At 41.2% G+C, this 21,398-nt stretch overlaps 1 protein-coding gene across 4 annotated transcripts in view; it reads left to right on the top strand.

Annotated features, from left to right (window-relative positions):
• LOC111254013 (uncharacterized) overlaps nt 1–21,398 on the top strand; it is a 213,462-nt gene that overhangs the window by 150,986 nt on the left and 41,078 nt on the right. For all 4 annotated transcript variants that reach the window (XM_086975599.1, XM_086975601.1, XM_086975600.1 and 1 more), the window contains 3 exons: nt 6,485–6,841; nt 7,286–7,474; nt 11,778–11,930. In XM_086975599.1, coding sequence (XP_086831725.1) covers nt 6,485–6,841; nt 7,286–7,474; nt 11,778–11,930 — 699 coding nt within the window. The remainder of the gene's footprint in view (nt 1–6,484; nt 6,842–7,285; nt 7,475–11,777; nt 11,931–21,398) is intronic.

The raw sequence follows: 21,398 nt of genomic DNA, 5'->3' as shown, positions 1-21,398 counted from the left end.
ATATTGTGTTTTATATATACAGATAAAGACGAACTGCCAATAAGAACTTAGCACTGGCGAGGAAGTCGTCTTTTTCAAATGATCTTCTGCTCCCTATATTATTTAGGTCATTTTTCAAATTTGATTCAGACGTCCAAGTACTGTTAATTAGCTCAGTGTGGATGCTTAGAAGAACATCAGTCAAAAAATGATCAACTACCGCAATAGGTTGCTTCACAGGGATGGAATAATCGAACCGAATAGCATTTTTGTCCACAGGCACCCTATAATGTCCTGGTACGTCACTGCTGTCAAGCTCGAAATGAATACAGACAGCCCCTGGCAGGTGCCAATGCACTATACAGAGAACTGTTCATCTTTCACTACCGAGCTGACTAGCATTTTTCGTTTAATTATTATCTCACTATAGGATACATATTCTATATTATTTCATATAGATATAGAGAAATTACTCTTAACGTCGGGGCAATTGTATGTCGGATAGGTTCGAGTACAACTAGACACGTATTGAAGCACAACGTATGCGGCTATAAATAAGTTGACACCTCATAAATACCGTCCGTTTACAACTAACAGGTAACTTCTGAACGTCTCTCACAAGTTATGAAGTTCTCACTTACTGCGGTTTCGCCTTGTGTTTGCAAAAACTGTCGAAGTTAAATGCTTTAGAAGTTCTGCACTTAACAAAAAAGACCGTAGGTGTTTAAATATTTATCTCTGTAGAACCGTTTTCAAAGTAGAAAGGAAGATGACAAGCCCAACGATGACCTCACTGTGTATAACTGATTCAAAATGCCAGGAAAATGGTACAAAACAGCTTTGGGAACTTGGCCCACCAAAGAACCGTACTTTTTCTCGGAAAGGGATTATATGGTAAGCAGATGTCTACCATAGCAAAGCGAGTGCCAGAAGCCGATACTTCGTAAGCTTACTTAATTCTTGCAGATACGGACAAGTTGAGCGTCGAGCTCCGATTTACATGTAGCAGTTTATCGAGATGGTCACCCTTTGCCATATGTAAATGCTGATCTCGTGGCGTAGATACTGGAAAAGTATGTACGTTGATACCTAGATGAGCACGTACTTGTTATGAGTTGAAAATAGATTATTGATAGGTTGGGTTTTGTGTGCTCACGACAGGTTACGTATCGTAGTCATTTGTTTCATTTTAGTGACCATAAAACGCTAATTAATGCTCGTTTTGTTGTTCATAACGAAAAAAAAAAAAAAATTAGCCCCACCTATCCACCTGAAGAAGGGTTGTTCTGTCGGCGAATATCTCGACTAAAACGACCTTTTTTTATTTAGCTGGACGTATGCTCGAATGTTTAAGGAATAAGAGGCCAGACTTGGAAGCAGGCTGCAGCACATGTGTCTAATGATGATGGTGGCTGTATATCATGGACATTCAAGTCGATCGCAGTCTTTTTTAATCGAAGCCGACATGATGGCGCTGTATCAGCCAACCGGAACCGGCGCACGATGGCCGGAAGATATTTTAGAGTTGTTTTAGTGTAATTGATGAGTTTAGACTGATCATAATGGTCGGTTGAACTTTGATTCAGTTATTCCTTATGTTGTGGCGCACTTTTACCTACCATGAAAATCGGATGTGAAACTTTGCGGGGTAAGGAGTATGTACTGATAACTATCGAAGTTGTGCTTGACCGTCTGCCACAAAGCTTAACTAAAGCGGCTTTTCCTTCTAGTACAATTTTCTTCATGATACTATAAATATATATGCAAAGCTTTTTGGATATATTCGCGCGCATCCCGAACCCTTCTCCTCTACATTGACTTTGTAAAGAAACTTCAAACGACTAACCAACTTAATTAGCTGGCACCCTCAGTTACCATGGCCTTTAAAGAACGAACAATGAGACACTTCTCGTTTGGCAAAATCCTGATCCCTTTTTGTTTGATACCCTTTCATCTGACCTTCTCTGTGTCAGAGAAAACCGGGTCTGCTTAAAGCAGAAGTCATAAGAACGAACATCATTCTTGGGGCGCGCGCAGACATTTATAGACCACTCTATAAGCAGTATCAAGCCGATTCAATGCTATGCTTCCTGCTTTAATAGACAAATCTGAAAACAAGTGTTTCTAAAGCTGAACTGTCTAGGTCTCTCAGTCTTGCTGTTTCAGTTCTTTAAAGTTTGCCGAACGGTATCGACCTGCGCAGAACACATCAGTGACCAGAAGCAGTGGCCGAAATTTTCCGAACGATGTGAATCATAGACGCAATGGCACACCTGCGCAACGTGTGCCTAGTTCCTAAGCTTAACGTCTGCTGCGCGCTGATCCATCGGCAGTCGGTCAAATAATGTCGGTTCGCGGAACGTCCAGACACTTTGTGATCCCTGCGTTTTCTTCGGTGGTCTCAGCACTAACCGTTGCTATATAGTCTCATTAACCACATCTAATATAGGGCTTTTGTCTTTGAGCGCTCGATGGCGCCATTATTACCATCATCGATATCGCCTATCATAACTTCAAGCTCTCGTACCAGCGGGCCTACGTGCATGCATATGGCTTTTGCAAGACACAACGATCGTGAGGCCTTACGCTTAGCTCGCAGCTTTGCATTCCCCTCAACAATACTGGGTAAAGGATAAAGCACAATGCACTGAAACCTTATTGCATATATACATATGCATATTTAAATACAGAGTGGAGCGTCAAAATTGAAAATGTCTCTCATGTTTGGTTTCCACCACCGTATCTAAACAAAAACATATAGATTTCAACGAAATCATATGCATATGCTATAGTTGTTGCTTATGATGATTGTTCAATAAAAATATCATCCAGCGCGAATACAGGATCTAAAACGCTCGTAGATTCGTTTAATGTTTTATATAAATGTTAGCAATGGCTTAAATGTTAGGTGAGAGACGAACGCCCTCTTGATAACGGCACGAGTAAACGTAGACATTGCCATGTCGTTAGCTCAATAACGGTCCATATATAGTAATCCAATCGGCTAAACAACCACCATTAAAAATTTGCTGCTTACCGTGATCGTGGTGAGCAAATTAGCGATACTTCTACGACTGATTGTTGCATCGGAGATAGACAGGTTTTTGCAGATGAAGTCGAAGACGACCTAGTACGTTGTTCTTGAGAGAATTGAATAGCGAACGACGTTGATCAAATCTCTTTGTTTTATCGTCTTTAGAAGACATCTGTCTGACATTTGTTACATATAGCATGTACACGAGGTCTTCGGGGACGATTTGGGACATCGTAGATGTACTTAAATCAGATTTCTCCGCCTACGATGTGATCGAAACAAAGAGATCATTGGGCAAGCATTGCCGGGGGGCATCGAGTAACGTTAGGGTTCGTACTGTTCTTTTTTATCGTAGATATTCCGTTTTGATATACTGGAACTTTATTCTACTTTTTCTCCGAAAGTTCGTGATCACGCTGACACTTCGTCCAGCCTAAGAAAGATAAAGATTGCATAATAGTTGATCTTTGTCGAAATTTCAAAATAGCACGCTGTTTTGTTCTAAAAAGAGGTGGCACCCTTCCGATAGCAGAAGTTGCCGATGAAAACATATCTGTTACGACAAGCTATCCGGGAATGTTTTCCTTACGGTGAACGTACACTCTCACACATTCAAAAACTATGGAAGATAAAATTCATAAAATAACAGTAGGCAGCGATTTGTTAATAAACACTTTTGAGGCATCGTTGTTGCACTTTTTTTCCAGGGAAATGAAGTTACCAAGATGAGAATGAAACTAACTGTACGTATATGGCATGACTATGGTATAGGAGAAACGACATTGGAACTTGTTTGATTTGGGAGAGCAGCAGGGTGGTCGAAAAACGAAGAAATATTAAAGATCCAGTTTTATCGATACGCATCGCAGCGGGAGTGAAAATCACACCCCAACCCATTCCTCAACACTGAGTTCAACCAATAGAGCATAATTTAGTTGGTACGGGAGTTTAGGTTTGAGGGTCCGAGGTGACAGATTCCGTACTTGTTAGCAGAAAAGCTGAGATCCATCTTTTTGACTGAGGTGAGTTAAAGCATACGATGATCCTCGAAGTCTCTAACAAGGATGAAAGATTTCACATCATCGGTATACATGACGAGCTCAACGGATGACTCGCGTTGAAGCCGCGGCTTCAACTTCTAAAGTTAGTACTATTGGCCCGACAGTTTTTCGAAGGAGGGTTAACGATGTACTTTTGTTGGCTAATGAAGACCATTCGGTCTCCTGAGGGTACCTCACTCTGTAGCTCTTCGTTGATCCTCAAATGAAACAGGCTACTCCTCAAGGAGCCAAATATCTACGCCGCGAGGCCTGGTTACACTCTACTCTCAGTCACTAAACTAGCACGGTACGAATCATTGCTTTAAAAAAATGCTTAATGTATACGCTACGTCGACCGAAAAATCGCAAGTTACTCAAAGCGGCTGTGTTGCTGGCTAGCCGTTAACAGTCTGCCTGATCTCCCTAAATATGGCGTGTTGTACTGCTGCCTATTATACCAGTGGGCCGATACCGAATCACAGCACCGAAAAACAAACGTTAGCCCCGGGGGGCGGACACTAGGGTTCGGCTAACTATATTGGTAAAAATCGAAACGGAGATATTGAGGACCGCAATGGGAAGAGACAACCTGCCATTATGCCTGCGTTAACACAACCTATGGCATAGAAGGGCATGCATAGAGACCAGCGGATGGCTGACTTTTTCCCATAAAGTTTAGGCTGGGAGCATTACAAATTGTGCGTTATTGATAGAGCAAAAAGCTCGTAAATATTCGACGAGTTTGACAGTATTGGTGGACAAAAGCTATGACCTTCGGTAGAAGCCACTGCGTGTGTATGCCTAGTAAAACGTCACCCTATAAGTTGTAGATTTAAATGTATAAAAGGGACGGTAACGATACACGATGTAGAAATGTAGCCGCCCTCTACCGTAGAGATTTCAGTATCGCTGTCTCAGACGATGAAAGGACATTTTCGTAGGGGATCAATTGCGCCCTCGGTGTCAGAGATAAGTCCACGTTCTTTAACCCACCTGCAATCGGAAGTAACTCACATAGACGAGTTTTGGCGGATAAAAACGACTCGAGTCGGTGGCGGATCTCCATTCTTTGCACGTAGCCATTACGATACAGTGCGCATAAGCGATGTGCTCTGGCTATTACTGAGATATCAGGATAGTATCAGCGTCGCCTTCATCTTATGAGGAAAGGTAGCTGAGAAAGACTTGAACTTCTAATAGCTAGTTTTGATGTACAAGTATCTAGAATGGCATCAAATTAAATCAGCCATATAAATGATAGGCTTGCAGAACGTCATCTAGAAGACATGGTACGCCTCGGAAGCATTCGATAAAGCACGAGCCGCAGATCGAGCTACAGCATCGATTAATATATTACAGGTTTCCACTTTTGTCACGAATCGATATATATGGATCGTCAAACCCATAGACATTTCTCAATGTGGCTAAATTTCATGACGTATTTTACACCGCAAATTGTTTTTTTCATATGGAATCTTTGATGAAATAGACGAAAACACTGCTTTTCGATGGTCTTTCCCTTGGACATTATTTGAATCGTATGTGTTACTCGAATTGAGTTCGAAGTGTCTCTCTAAACAGTCGGATCGAACAGTCTAAAGTTTGTGTGAACGAATGTTAAACTTGCGGCTCACTTGAAGTAGCAACAGTCGGCTATTGTATTTAAACGTGAAGAGATTTACGACATAGTGGACGTTTACCGTTACGTTTGCTTCGGATATGGCCAGCCCATCTCTAGCGTAAGCCATAAGCTCCCATTGGCGATGTTTGACGTCAACCCCCGCCGGTGTTGGATGATTGCACATCAGACTCACGTAGACCCCAATAAAGGTCGTGGATAGCTGAGCCCCATTTATCAGATGCACTTTATTGTTTTGTATTGCACGCTCCTATTTAAGTCCAAGTGAGTCGTAAACTTCGCCTTACTTAACTTACCTCTCCCTTTTCGTAAATGGAATATAATGTCCACTGTTTGAATCGCTCTACCGTTGACGTTACCTCTTGTCCTATAACAAATCCAGTTTAATGAGGTAAAGTCGGTTACGAGGCATATAAATAAACATTGAACTTCGTTATTAAAGCTAGTTGTTAAATATATCCTGGCTTGGGAACGACTCAGAAAAAACGAACGCCTAAATGACACAACAGTCGAAACAAACGAAGAGAAGATCCTTTGTTTATTACTTTATCATTTATAACCACTTATCGGTGTCAACAGGAAGGCGGAAACGCCATGCAAAAAATGCGGTCCATGACATTGGCTCGTTGCTGTTCATTTTATTAAATCTAAATTCTGACATGTCACTAAAATTGAGAGAATATATCCTACCAATAGATTGCTCAAAACGTGCCGTGTTTTCATGTTTCCTTTTCTAAAACATTTATTATGCAATTAAACCCTGTCATACGGCAAAATCTGTTCGATTTGCAGATGGGGAATCTCAGCACGTTGATTCAAAATCAGCTGGAGCTTGCCAGTGTTCACCGGGACCTCCAGGACCACCAGGACTACCAGGCCATTGCAGAGATCGGGGGACTCGAAGGAATTTAGGTGGAGGCCGTATCCGACGTTTCTCTGGCGGACCACCAGGGCCTCCAGGCCCACAAGGGCCAAAAGGCGACAAAGGAGCTAGAGGCCCGCCGGGTTTACCAGCCCTTGACGGACTTCCTGGTCAACCAGGTCTTGACGGAATGCCTGGAATGCCCGGGGAAGACGGCACGCCAGGCCGGGATGGTCTACCTGGTTTAGCGGGCACACCGGGGCGGCCTGGAATTAACGGGTCAGATGGTGAGGATAAAATAACAGTATAGAACAGAACATTCACTTGGAAGTCTGCTTTTGCTTTTTTATTGCTGGCAGCATACTGACGTTTAATAGTCTCTGTCAAGTTTATACAGCCTTGCCTTCATCGACAATGCAGTAGTAACGTATGTGCTCACTACATCTGACAGATTTGTTTCTAAAGCCCGCATTGCCAACAACTATATAGATTTGAACCTGGATTATTCACAGTCAGTTTAGGGTTGTTTTGCCATTAGTTTGGCTATTTGCATTATTATAAAACAAAGGGAAAGCCAGGTAGGTTGAAAATAACAAAATTATACTTTTTACTCAATAACGGAAACAATAAGGACTCTAGCTATATTTATTATTCATTTTCATTCCAAATTCGAAGCTCATATTCCACGATTTAGGTATGTTAACAGAACATTGACGTTCGATCTCGATTAGGTATTCCCGGTGCTCCTGGCCTCCCTGGTGTTGCTGGTACTCCAGGCACGCAGGGTCCCGTTGGCCCAAAGGGTCGTCGAGGCCCTCCCGGAGCTGAGGGGCCTCCTGGAATGCCCGGTATCACTTCCTACACGATCAACGGAGCTACCGCTGCAAGCCTCAACATAACAGATGTGAAGGACGTAATTGGTAATGTTACTTGTCCTGTATGTAGACTAATTTATCCGATTATAATCTGAATATCTAAATTACGTTGGCAAAAATGCAGAAAATCAACCTACATATTCTCGCTAGATTTTATACTTTCACCCATACTAAGATGAAAACTCAAGTCTATCGTGCATCTTGGTAAATAGCTTAAATATTCTAAAGAGACAAAAATATAGTATATATGAGTACTTTATATGGTAGCCGTATTGCTGAAACTGAGCAGCATTAAAGGTTTTCGTAGGTTGCACTTATGGTTGATTTCCTATCCCGTTAGTTACAAATCCAGCCTGTGTAGGCACCGTCCGAAAACTTAGAGTATTATACCTGCAAGGAAATAAGACGTGAATGCTCGGAAGGTATTTGTGAAAAATTTTAAATGGATAGAAGACTAGGGCATTCTCTTAAAAATACATGGCAAAGTTGAAGGAATTTATAAGTGTAGAAAATATAATATAATGCAGGCAATTATCATTATCGTTATTATAAGTTTTTTTTTTTTCTTAATTCTCATGGATAAATAACAAACAGTCACTCAGTATGCTTGACGTGTCTTTAGATTACATGAACTTATATATTCGGATAAAATAACTTAAAAACTGTATATCGCACCTATAAATCAACTCGACTCTAGTTTAGCGAAATTACACATGTACGAGTGTCCTGCTGTTCCCAGTCATAATCGATCTGCACAAGCTAACTGGTGGTCATGCACCCTAAGAGGCAAGTCCGCTCAAGTGCATAAATTCTTAAGGACATTTTGAAGATTGAATCGTCCTGCCATATACACAATCGCAGCCATGCTTTTAGAACGGAATACATAGGACGTCCATTTTCATCCTACTGTTAGAAGAGACAAGTATATCAGAATAGAACATGTTCACGAGTACACGGCCATCATCTGACATTGTGATGTAGTCCTTCGAAACAGCAGAAAAACGTGACTCAAGAAGAACGATTTTATTGAATAGCAAAGGTTATTTTACTATAGAAAAATAGAAACAGACCCTTGTATCCGTGCCCACAGGCCGTGTGACGATTTTATTGAATGGGTCAAGATAAAATCGTCGCTCATTGGCCTATTTCTATACATGAAGCTGCGTAGCGTGCAGTCTCGGTGAGTGTATAGCTCTTTTATAGTATACAGATGTTTCAACAAGTGCACGAGTTATGAGGCCGAGTGCGCGCACCCCATGACGCTCGTAACAAGTCCTAAAAGTCTCAGGAGCCGAAAGCCATAAGAATCTCTGGAACCCGAGGGTCGACCAAAGGAAACCTTTAATAATGCTTACTCAGATAGCTCATGATTAAAACATGCAGTTTTTCTAACACTCGACTTTTTTTTTTTATCTGAGATTAGCAAGCCAGTTCGACTAGGTAGTCATTACTCATTAAGTTTAAGAAGACGTTCTTGTTGTGCCGCGACGCATCGCTTAAATTAAGAGTAACCTCGTACCTTACTTCCTTTTACTTGCAAGTAAAAGGCAATGCTTACCAGCGAATGAAGGCCCACATTAGGCCTAACAGCATTATCTTTTACGTGCTTGAAACCTACAAATGGAAGGATTTTAATTATAGATTGATGATAAGCTAGTGCTAATAGATTTTATTCCTATTTTATATTTTTTTTTATTAATATATAATTAATAAATACATCTTTCATAAAAGTTGTAGCGCCACGGGTCAAAGCCCTTTGCATCGTCCTGGTTTTCACCCTATAGCGCGTAACAAATATCCCAGTAGTATATTGACGCGTATTATTGAGAAGGGCCGATTTTAGACAAAACGCTCTATTTATTTGTGTGCGATATCTTTGAGTGAACAGACAAGTCATTTTTGCTTTCTCTTGAGAACACTCTGATCCTGGTCCTCGGTGAAGTTTAATGATTTGAAATGATGAAGGGCTTCGTCCTTCCAAGAACCCGCTCAATCATACCAAAGCTTCTTTGGAAAAGTTATCACACGTAGTGGTTCCTTGGATGGTTAAATGGCGTCATCTGCTGTCGCTGCCAGCCGGAAATCTTTGTCGCAACACTTTTCGGCATCTTCAGCAGGACTGGTCTGAGAAGAAATCAAGATTTATGCTCAGCTTCATACGACGGCGAGCTAAATTGCTCTATAGCGCCGATGTCTCGTATGAAAACGAACGCTGAAAAGTACTTATCCACTTGCGAAGCCCTTCGTACGCCTGTTGTAAATTAGCTGAAGTATTAACTGGGTTATAATGCACTATCTATACGACATTCGCTTAGAACGCCATGCGATCGATGCAAATTTTTATTGAAGTTTAATCACTTATAAAGTTTACGTGATCAGGCGGATCATTCCAATGCGATAAAATGGCATCGGAAAAATACGACGGAAAATCGTCTACAGACGATTTGCGACTGCATCGACTGTATCAGTATAAATCTATTGCATTGGGGGCAGCTATGGGCCTCAAAATCTAAATGTACATCTGCGAAAAGTCGTACTTCTCTGTAGGCGCACGTCCTACAAATTGCATGTAAATAAAAATATGCACGTCCCTATTACACGACATGGTTGGAAACTTTTAGCAAAAATCTTTTCAAGAACTGTCTACTCCAAAAGGTCTTAACCGTTAGGATATTTCTAATAGCTAAATTGTTTAATTTCGAAACTTGTATATGATAACAGATTGGTTAATCTAAAAAATCGGCTACCAGAGATCTATACCTTAAGTATTCATGGTCTTAAGTGAAGCTCTTTTCTATTTTAAAATTTCCAATATTTGATTACCGAGACATTGCATACTTTATTTCAACCAAACAAGAATCCGCCTTCAAAAAATAGGGTAGCCAAAAATAGGGTCGAGAAAGATCTATCAATGAATAAAACCTAAACGGTTTAGAAGAAAGTTTGGAACAACAAACGATCCCGTTTCTAGCAAAAAAATGGTCCAGCGGAAATTGAGCTAAACTACGGTGGCCCAGCATTTTCTGTTGCAGTTCTAGAGTAATAGACGTTCTGCCGGTACTGGTCACTTACTAGGACGCAGACAGAGGGTAGATGGCATAAGTCCGCCTCCGTTTGCACCGGCAACGCCACCTTATGCGATCGCCGAAGGCAAAACACTTTATGCGTCATCCTTATCCTGCCCTAGGTACCATTTAGCAATACACCATGATCGTGTAGCTGTGGTTGTGGGTAGAAGCTCTGGTAAATTGTCTTCTTCGTTAGCGGGCTTATGCTGGGAATATTGGCCAAAGTGGGGCAGGAAAATAAACGAAAAATAGAAGCTATTGGAGAACTCAAAAACTAAAGATATTTGGGGAACGTAACGGGTGAATAGGTTCGACACGAGCTCATTCGCTCATGCGTTACAAGGACAAACAGAAATAATACCACTGCCATAGATGAAATATGGCAGCGGCTTGGCTTTTCGAAAGGCCGTAAGCTTGTCGACGAGGAAAAAGAGCTTCGTCTTGTGCACATGGTACAATATTACTGAGTCAGGAAAGCAAAAAGTAAATCGATGACTACCAAGAGAGTTGAGGCTTCAAAGAAACAGCTGGAATACGGCCATTAAGATATCCGCAAGAGGCGTTCTGTATTCATTCATCTTTACAAAAAGCGCACATTTGTGACGCGTATCTATTTCATTGAAATTGTTCCTGTTCAATACGCTCAAGTCGTTTCCTGTGACTAACCAACTACCGTATAAAAGAGACATACAAATATAAGCTTATCAAAGCGCGTCCTTACTTTGACCTGAACAGTGATGTATAAATACGTGTAAATTATTTTGTGATAGGCGTCATTTGAACAGCTATAAGGACCAATGAAAATGATGTCAGCTGTATCGTGAACGCTGAAAATGGAGATTACTTTTTCATGGCACATACTAACACACATAGTGTATCCTATGATTGTGTGCATACGATTGACAAGCCAAGTTGAATATAAACATTGCGCTACAATGTGATATCAGTAAAATGTTTAATTTAAACCGCATCAGTTTTAGGAGAACGGGTCACGCAAACGTCTGTGGGATGGCAAATTACTAAAGTTCGTTTCAACAGCGAATAGCCTCTCTAACTTTTAGTTTTTCTGAACAAATATTCCTTTTAGCGGTAAATCCGATCGACCAATGTAAGATTACCTCATTCGAAAATACCTAGACGAAGTTCACACCTACACTTCTGTGTGGTATCTCAGTAACAGCTACGTAAACCTTACACTTTAGGAAGATAGTTCGGCTTGGCTAAGATTTCGACAAAATATTGAACCTCGCTTGATGTGAAACTTTTACGTCTGATTTCAGTACCAGCTACAATTGTGGAGCGTGGAGATCAGCGTGTTCAAATTGAAGAAGGAGCGCCCCTTCAGGTGCGTTGCACCGCACAAGGTCAGCCAGAGCCACAGATAGTATGGAGAAGACTTGATGGACGACCCATCCCAGCCGGTCGGTGGATGTGTAAGTATCCTTCCGAACACGAGTACAGAAAAGTGAACAGGTTATTGCAAGTATGTTCTAGCACTTTTCTAACCTTAAAGAACAACTTCTTACAAATTATTTAACTTCTAGTTCTTTAGACGAGAAGTTGAATAATTTTTAAAAGACATCATCTACCAAAATAGCTTATTTCTCTGCATAGCAGTTATCTAGAGTTAACTATATATCTATTTACATATTTATCGTATTAATAAAAACCTTTACTGCAGCACGTTTATCCCTCAGCTGACTGTTTTTTTTTTAAACGATTACTACCATAAGAGCTAAACAACAGGCAAAAACTCAAATCTGAGTATTTGACCCCTGCGCTATCTTATCTAGAGCTAGTAGCCTCTTCTTAGAGCAGGGCACAAACGAGTTATCCACATGTAGAAATTATTACCGGTGACGCTGACAATAGCTGCATGTAGATTACTGTTCCAACAAGCTTCGAGACCACCCAAATGGATTACAAAAGTGAACGTCACATGCGTGCGGTCCTGTTTTGTCTTCTCTTACCCTCTAGAATTTAAGGACGTTGTAAATAAAGCTAAAAACTCGAGTTGGTCATAGTGAACTATGGAGCTTTGCTAGGCACGTCAACAATAACAAGCACTATGAAAGCATTCCATACGGAGTATAATGCTTGGAGGTACGCAAAAGTTCGCTTGTAATTTCCTGCATCTCCAAACAAAGAAAAACTAGCCAACTTCTAACTTGTTGGCGTCGTCTACATTGTTCTGAAGCAATAACGTTTCAAAACAAACATCTAGGATTATCTGAAAACGTCTGAATAACATTTCGCAGAAAGTACCAAAAACATCCCATATTGTAGGCTACGCTTAACATTTAAATAGAAGGTAATTACATCTATATTGTTCAGAAAAAAATAGCATAGTTAGGCAGTGAACGATATTCCACACAAAGTTTTAAACATTAGCCAGACGAAGTTCTACTGTTTTAGAAATTATATTACTTATTTGGAGATATCACACATAGTGCACCTTGTTGACAGGGCTCAAAGCAACTGTCCTACTGGCTCTAGAACTTTTGTCAACTTTGCAAAACCTTAAGTTACTAGTTTTGTTGCGGAGTTCTTGTTTAGAAACAGCGGTTTAATTTAACGGTATTTTTGTAGCCAATGCTATGGTAATTCATGGTGCAAGTCGTAAAAATATAATATTTGTTTCACTATAACCGCTAGAAGCATTCTCAATCATTGAGCGAAATTTTCAACTGTCACGTTTGCGTAAGTTGACAACATTTTGATGATATTCGTCCATTGTCCACGTCTTAGCGGGCTTTTGCAGGCCTAAGTTACTGAAGCGGTCAATCAGAGCGTTTACATGTGTTTTGCAGGAAACTATGCTATTATATCTTAAACCAGTTCTAAACAGAAGAGTAATCTATAAGATTTCGTTATTACCATTTAATTATTTTATAAAACGAAAATATTAATAATAACAATAATATTAACAATAATAACAGCAGTTCCGATGGGCAGTAAAAGCTTACGATTCCTGTTTTTCCCCACATCAAGCTCTACTACCCAACGAAATAGCCCAGGCATAACATTATATTCGTGCTCTACTGTTCGCGGCAAGCGAAAGATCAACCCCTTTGGCTTTTTATATTCTGCCTTTTTCCGGTAGATAATGGCCTCTTCCAAGGGTTTTTCTTCGAGTTACTGTCGTTTTTCTTATATTTCTTTTTTCCTTGTGTGGTAAACTCATGGACGTATCGTTTCCTATACCAAACTCTTTCAGATACGCAGGATAAAAAGGCACATGTGTAACTCCTGTGGAGGTAACTTTATAACAATTCGACTTCGGCTTATTGATTGCAGTGTAGTGAGACATTTTGCGGAAGTGCATCTGTGTATACAGACGCGCTCCGACACACAATTTTGTCTGTATGTATAGCAAAAAGGCGTGCCATATAATGAAGCTGTTATGCCTGTACATAATTTCTCTGTAAAGTGTTCCAGCTTTTCCTTTGGACGAACCAGAAGGCCGCTGTCCTTTAACACTGACCCCAAAGTCACTGTCGTTATACACGCAAAGGTATTTCATGCATTATCGCACCATATCTACGTTTCTGAACATAACGTGCCTTGCAAATCACGTATAGCCACTACTGCAGATACCGTCGTCAAATCGAATAACATTGTGTGATATGCTTAAGTAAACTAAAATGAGCTAGATAGAGACCCTGTAGTATAATACGCAGTTGTTTCAGAACGCCCCAACTATCTTTGATATGTAGCCTGGGCGGACAGTTACGAAGGAACCAGCGCGTGGCTGAAGCAGACAGCTAAACCTGCGAATACGAACAGGGGGTTCTTTGCTTTCTACCTTCACTGTTATGTTCTGCAGGCGTACGAGGTGTCAGGGGTAATAAAGAAGGCAAAACTGAGGTGGGTTAAGGGGCCTCGAGGACAAGAGAAACGGAAAGGTTTGAATGGAGAAGGTGATGTTGGTCACAGCAGCGATTCTAGTGGTCGTGATGACGAAGACGCATTTTGCATTGCAAATCCCTTTCTCCTCTTTTGCTCATAGATGCACAGCCATAACCATGCGGTTGTCTCCGTCATCCCCTCTCTCCCTTTTGCGTTCGGCACTCCACAGGGGCAGCCGATCCCCAAATGCCCAAGTCTTGCAAACGGCCAACTCGCCGTACCGTCAGCTCCTATGCATCACCAAGGACTACTCTTGTTCTTTACCCACACCCCCGCCCACCTCCCATCATCTTATAGGTGTCGCTTCAAACTCAAATTGAGTTTGCTTCGCTCTGTTAGGGTTCCGCTCTCATCTTGCGTCATTGTTTCCACTCGTATGCTGTGCGCCAGACTGCAGTCTGGCACTATTTTGGCGAGTCCTAGTGCCGTCGAAAACACCGCTACCACAACGATTGCCACAAGTAGCTGTTTCTTTGTTCTCCTGTGCGTTCAAGCCTCGCGTCATCCCACGTCTACTACAAAGAGCGAAACAAGGATAGTGACTGTGCGACTACGACAAGCGAGAGTAAGAATGAATTGAAGGCCTTGTGGACCACGTGTAAGGAATGGGCCTATAGAGAAAACAGCCTCGTCTGAATGCATCCTGTCTATCCTGCACTGAACTATGAAGCTCGCAAAGCGCATTTTGAACCATGGCATTTGGCGACGGAATGGGCACCAACACAGCAAACGCAAATATTTCCTTCGGTTAGTCCAATCAGTTCAATCCGAGCTCTCAAAGCCACCGGCAAAATTCCTGTTTAATTTTTGTGTTTCAGCTTCAGTGCCATCTTTGTCTTTTGTCTATCAATAGCCTTTTGTCTTCTCGATCATAGCGCATCATTTGCTGTCGCTGATGCCGTCTCTTGCCTTTTTGAAAGACCATTTGTCCTTATAAAGTTACATCCGTGACGGTATTGAAAAAAGAACCTAACGGAAAGCGTAGCTTCCCGTAGACATCTCCCCGGAAGCCTTCCCGAGTAGCTTCCCGGAAACCGTAGGCATTAGTATACGAAGATGGTACACATGTATTTAAAACGGGGTCACACAACGAATATGTATGTGTTCTAAAACGCGCTCATTTAAAGGATTGTTGATTGCGAAGCTACTTCAATGTAAATAAAGTATGCGAACTCTTGAGTCTGCGCTTTTATGCGGTTCGTGTGAGGCCTGAAAATCGATATCAACCGAGCAGACCGTGCAGAAAACTGCGAAAACCTAATTTTTATCTATAATAATACAGCTTGCCACATTAAGTAGGCTATTGAAGTTATGCGAGAACAACAAAAAATTAGGCTCCGTATATAATAAAAGCTCAAATGAAGGGATGCAAAAGTCCATGAATTCTATTCCAACAAACTTTGTGTGTACTTTTATTATTATCACACATTTAGTACATCATCACAGATTAACTAAAACCTGCTTGGTGGCTACACTCGCCTTACTAGAGCACTCCTGGGTCTACTTGTTGTTGAAAAAATGATCTTAAAAGGCAGTGAAATAGCCAAAAAAAAAAAAGGTTGTTGTTTTCCATATGTACAGCGTTTTTTTTTTTGTTCTACTTTATAAACAGGATTTGACCTGGTGACCGGCATAAAATAAAAAAAATTATTTACCGTGCAGCATCGGTTCCTCAGTTACGTCTATTTGTAGACAAGCGGAATTACTTCTTTCAACAAACGTAGGTTACGGGTAGTATATTACAATTTATTACATAGCGAAAAACATGTACGACAATCAAACAACGGGTTGGTATTATGGCCCTAAATATTGAAATCATCGTGTTACAACGTTATCACGAAAGGGGTGCTTCCAGGGTCCAAATGCAGATTACGCGGAGAGAACGGTCGGGCATATGTTTTCGTCTGCACACCGTGCATGGAAAAAAAATTAATTAACAGTACTATAGGTAGGAACTCTGTCGTATAAATGCTTCAGTTATGATTGCTTGTAGAAGTTCGTACGGTCGACATTAGATTACCATGCAAATATTCGGTGCGGCTCAGATTAACCATGATAAATGTTCTATATTAATTGCAGTCAATATGAAACCAGAAGCGTCTTCTAACAATGGACTGCATACATCCCTAGTGCACGTATTCTTACATAAGCATATAGTATATAATAAGCATACTATCATAGTAAACGAACCTGATAATTTTAAGTTTATAGCTTCAATCAGCACTATACAACTAGTTAATACGGTTCAAGACAGAAAAATTTCTAAAGAAAACAACAAATTACTCACCTGTACTTGCTACCTATAATACATCGCGTACTTCTACAAAGGATCTTTCCTCTGAATGAGAATGAGCTCAATACTAAAGCCGATAGGGCTTCTTCAAGAATCCCACTAAGAGATTAGTGTTTATATACATACAGATTTTAAAATTTGTACATATTATATGTATTTGACTGGCTATTATTATTACTATTCTAACCACTGTAGTACGCACATGCACTTTGATTTTTTCCAAGACTTTTGTCAATCATCGGGCACTTCAATCGAACCAAGGTTTGTACAAGTTAACTCATCGTCCATTGGTTCAGTATCGTCTTACCCATTCAAGCGTGTGAATCAATAATCGCTTTAGAAAGTGTTCGGATCATTCATCAGGTGCACCCAGATGACAATGTACGCAACACTACGCTCAATTACTTATAAAAACCCACCACTAAACCCACTGTCGTTATCCTTTGTCTAATCAAATAAGGGTGTCTTCTTAATTGTACGAAAGGGTCAGGGAAACCAGTCGAAGTCACCATGTATGGAGACGACTTAGTGATATAAGGATCAAACAAATCAGCAAGCACTTCCACTGCCCTGCTCCACTGACAGGGACTGACCGTATATCTGTTCAAAACCGAACGAATAAAATTTAGAAGGAAACGCACGATAGCGATTACTAACACCCTATGTTTTGTTACATCACATCATGCCCGTATAAGCCAATTTTTGCACTTGGCGCTGCTGACTTCTGCGAACGGCAAAGATTCTACTACGTACGTCACCGAAGGATGTTAGAGGGCAGTGTCCGCCGCATGGGCGATTAAGTCGCCTCATCGCGTATTCCTCGGAACCGCTCTCAGCGTTTCCAACCTCAAGGTAGCTGCGAACGCAACGTATGGGATTCGGGTCATCTGGAAAGATTTTACTGTGAAGAATCTCGAATAATTAAACGGAGAAATTTAAAGAATACTAGAATTACGCATAGAGCCCCGAAATCGCCTAGCGTATTTCTTGGCCGACTCGCCACTGCTACGTAAGACCTACGTCATCGCTTTGAGCTCCCAGCAGCGGATGTCTCTAAGACTAACGTTAGGAACTGGGAGCGAAAATTCGCAGAGATGGATGGGGATTTCTTTGTTTCGAGTGCGATAAGAAGTAGCGAATAGAAAGGGACGAACCGGTTAAATATATAGATCTATGGTCACTCGTTTTGCCCTGCATGGATTTCATCGGCGACTCCGTGGAGGGCCAGATTTCTTCATAAACCTGACGCTGCATGTAGGTCCCCAGACAAGGGAAAATTTCGATAATATGTCGCTCGTTGTCTTCAAGTACCTTTAAAATACCTGACAAATCTATAACTTAGTTTTATAAGACAAACAAAACTTGTATAGCCCATATATCGCAAAGTGCTTTGAATGGTTCTATCTACTCTCTCTTATATTGGGATATTGCATTGTTGATATATACATGAAATTTTTAACTACTAACAGCAAAAATCAGGTTTGATTTATATTTTTTTAATCTACACTCTAAAGCAAATAAGAGGCTATATATATATATATATATATATATATATATATATATATATATATATATATATATGTACGAAATTTCAGAAGAAACATGCCGGTGCTAAAATATACCAAACTGCTCCGTGGACACTACAGTGCAACCTTATAAGCGGTTTTCTCAGTGGCGGTTCCGTAAAACAAAAAAATGAATTAGACCTTTAGACTCTACATTACGGACCTAAAATTCGATTTTCGGAAGAACACGATGTTCCTAATTGTTTACCATAAAATAGGACATGAAAAAGATCAATAGTTTTTTCACGTTTCTTAATCTCACTTGGTTTCTCAAATGGCCTAATACACTTCAGAACCCAAGATCAAATGTTCCTCTGAATAGCGAATTAATCTCTGAAACAGTTCAACGGCTAAGTGCAATGGTACTAAAAGATATGTAATTTACACAGGAAGGGTATGTATCTGCTACAGAACCCCGAAATGCCTATAACTTAAGGTAGAGTAACGGGACAAGCAAAATAAGGTACCGCAATCGGTAACACAAAGTCAACGAAGTGCCCAAATAGAGTAGAAAAATAATACAGTGGTATAGAGATTGACGCGTACAATGCAATTAAGTTACTAGGAAGAGTGATGGAGGAATTTATAAAAAAAAAAATTGTAATGCGCCAAGGAAAATAATAACCCGGGGCAGACAGAGGTAATGAAACTGGGTGGTAGAACAGCTGCAACGTGTTCGGGTCCAGACCAGGTAAATCTGAACTAGCTGTAGGTTGATTCTTAGGCAAGATGACTTTAGGTAGCGTCAAGCATGTATATTCGGCATGAGTCATGCGATAATTAGATCAGTAACTGTATGATTATAGACAAAAACAACAAATACTAGAGCTGCGCGAAGTGCTTTATCACATGACTTGAATTACTGCAGTGGACGCGTAGAAATTTGACGTAAAACTTTGTAGATGTGTTTACTATTACGAGGTTTGACAAACATTTTTTTAGAAACACGAAGAGACATTAAAGTACCTGCAAACGTACACATATGAGAAACGTGCATTAATTAGAAATGAAGTCAAACACGATACCACAGATCTTTGTCCCACTACAAACCTCCACAACGATGCAGGTATGCCATCGCGCAACAAAATTTCTCTGGTTTTAAAAGCACTGTTTGTACAGGCATGTTAACCTTCGGTACGATAATCTTCAGAGTGGCCGCACAGTATCTCTTCTCGCTATCGCGACAACGTGAACTATAAGCAATACATTCAATTTATGTGTAGCTGGTATATTAAGTAAATGATCGCCTAGTTTGTGAATACACCTATATCTGTGACGACACCAAATCACATTACTTTTTGTATACCCTCTATGTCTAATTTTTGTTCCACAAAGCATGAACTTGGTCGATTGCACTGCTCTACCTCTCGCAGAAATTTCAATGACCTTTTAAGATGTTTAGGGAAGTTTTGTTTGAGTAGACAAGTTTACGTCAGTAGATAATTTCCACCTTACCAAAGCCCTCGATAACGTCATATGATACCAGCTCTTAGAGCTCAAGTTTCTTCCGCCTCAAGGAGACAATCATTGATCGTAATCTCAACCGTGCTATATTTATTACTACTACAGTAATATAATTCATTGATCCTTCTTGTTTAGCAAGATCGTAACTTCAGCCAGCAATAGCCACTACGGCTTACATATTTCCTTCTCCATATGTTTCTTAGCGTGTACTCAAGGTTTCTACCTCGTCAAGGCATCAGAGAAAACGGAGGGTCGCCAACGAAGCGAGCAGCTTTTGCTGCTGTCCTGTTCCTAGCTAACCGATACATTCATCCCGCTGCCTACTCCCCCGTTATAATTATCCGGGCGCTTGCTTCTACAGGAGTCACCCACCGTCCGCTAGTTATAACCTAAACGACCAGAAGTGCACCGGGCCCTCCTATATTTCCTGCGAGCGCCATTCTCTAATTATAATCCACTGTTTATCGCTGGGCTACTACATGCAGCGCAGGGCGCTTATAAGCGGTGCGTGGACACCGGCAGTGCCATAACAACAACGCGACCGGCGACCGGCGAATGCCACGACAAAAGGTGGCGCCACCAGGCGCTTTGCTCTACTACAGGAACGCCATCACCGCCATTACCAGTTCTGACTCCTCTAGCTTTACTGGTAACCCCCTCCCCCAACTGACAACAATAAAGCAGCCAATGTAGTTGCTTCTCATGCTACTACCTTTCCACTTCTAACTAGATAGCTGGCCAGCCAGCTAGGCCGGCAGGCAGACAGACAGGAAGGCGTTGTTTTCAATAATGTTGTTGTTATTAAATAAGTTCATTTCAGTTCATCTTGGCCTCTCTTTTTGCCCAGGGTGCCTGTGGGTCTGTTCCCTGCGGAAATCTTGACATCGGTGCAGCCCTGTCCACCGTTCAACCTACAACAACCAACCCGCTCTCTTTCCCCATAACCTATACTAAAGCAGTGCGCTGTTCGTGTTAGCAAAAGACGCAACCGTCTGCTATGCAGCCCAATCCGAGCGCGCGCTTTGGCCGCCATTTATTGTTCTCGCGGGACAGTTAGCAACGTTTCTTGTTATCTACCTCCCCTCAACTAAGACGGCCAGAGAGCTCAGCGGGCAGCCTCAGCTAGGAAGCCGCACTGCCATATTTCTGTATTCCCTAATTGCCCCTCCATGGCGTGGACTCGGCTGATCCATTCCCATCGCTGTTGCCTCCGCCCTTCGAACTTTTCTTTTATTGTCGGGTCTTCGTCTTCCTTGTAAAGACAAGCAGCGAGCATGATCATGTCTTTGCTGGTTTCCTCTCTGTTTACCTTGTATTTGGTGTCGAGTATCGTTTCAAAACGAGAATGACCATATGAGAGATCCAAAACACCCTAGAACGTTCTGACGTCCCTGAAGTGACGCCTGAAAATCCATCATGGCACTTAGACATTATTCGCGAACGTACAAATGAAGCCGTAGAGCCAAATGCCCTTAAATTTTCGCATACAAAGGCGGGCCGCGGCGGTGTACTTAAAAATGGATTTCTTTATAGAAGTCGCTTATACTTAAATGTATGTATCGTATCATATAGCCTGTGCTCCTAAACATATTTCGGATGGCTTGCACTTTGAATACTGCGATTTGACATTAAAAAAATACACATACATGGCTCTATGGTGCTTCTTCATA

Source organism: Varroa destructor, unplaced genomic scaffold, assembly GCF_002443255.2.
Source record: "Varroa destructor unplaced genomic scaffold, Vdes_3.0 BEIS01000007.1, whole genome shotgun sequence".
NCBI lineage: Eukaryota > Metazoa > Arthropoda > Arachnida > Mesostigmata > Varroidae > Varroa > Varroa destructor.
Note: the sequence above shows the minus strand (reverse complement) of the source record. Positions and strands in the feature narration are given on the sequence as shown.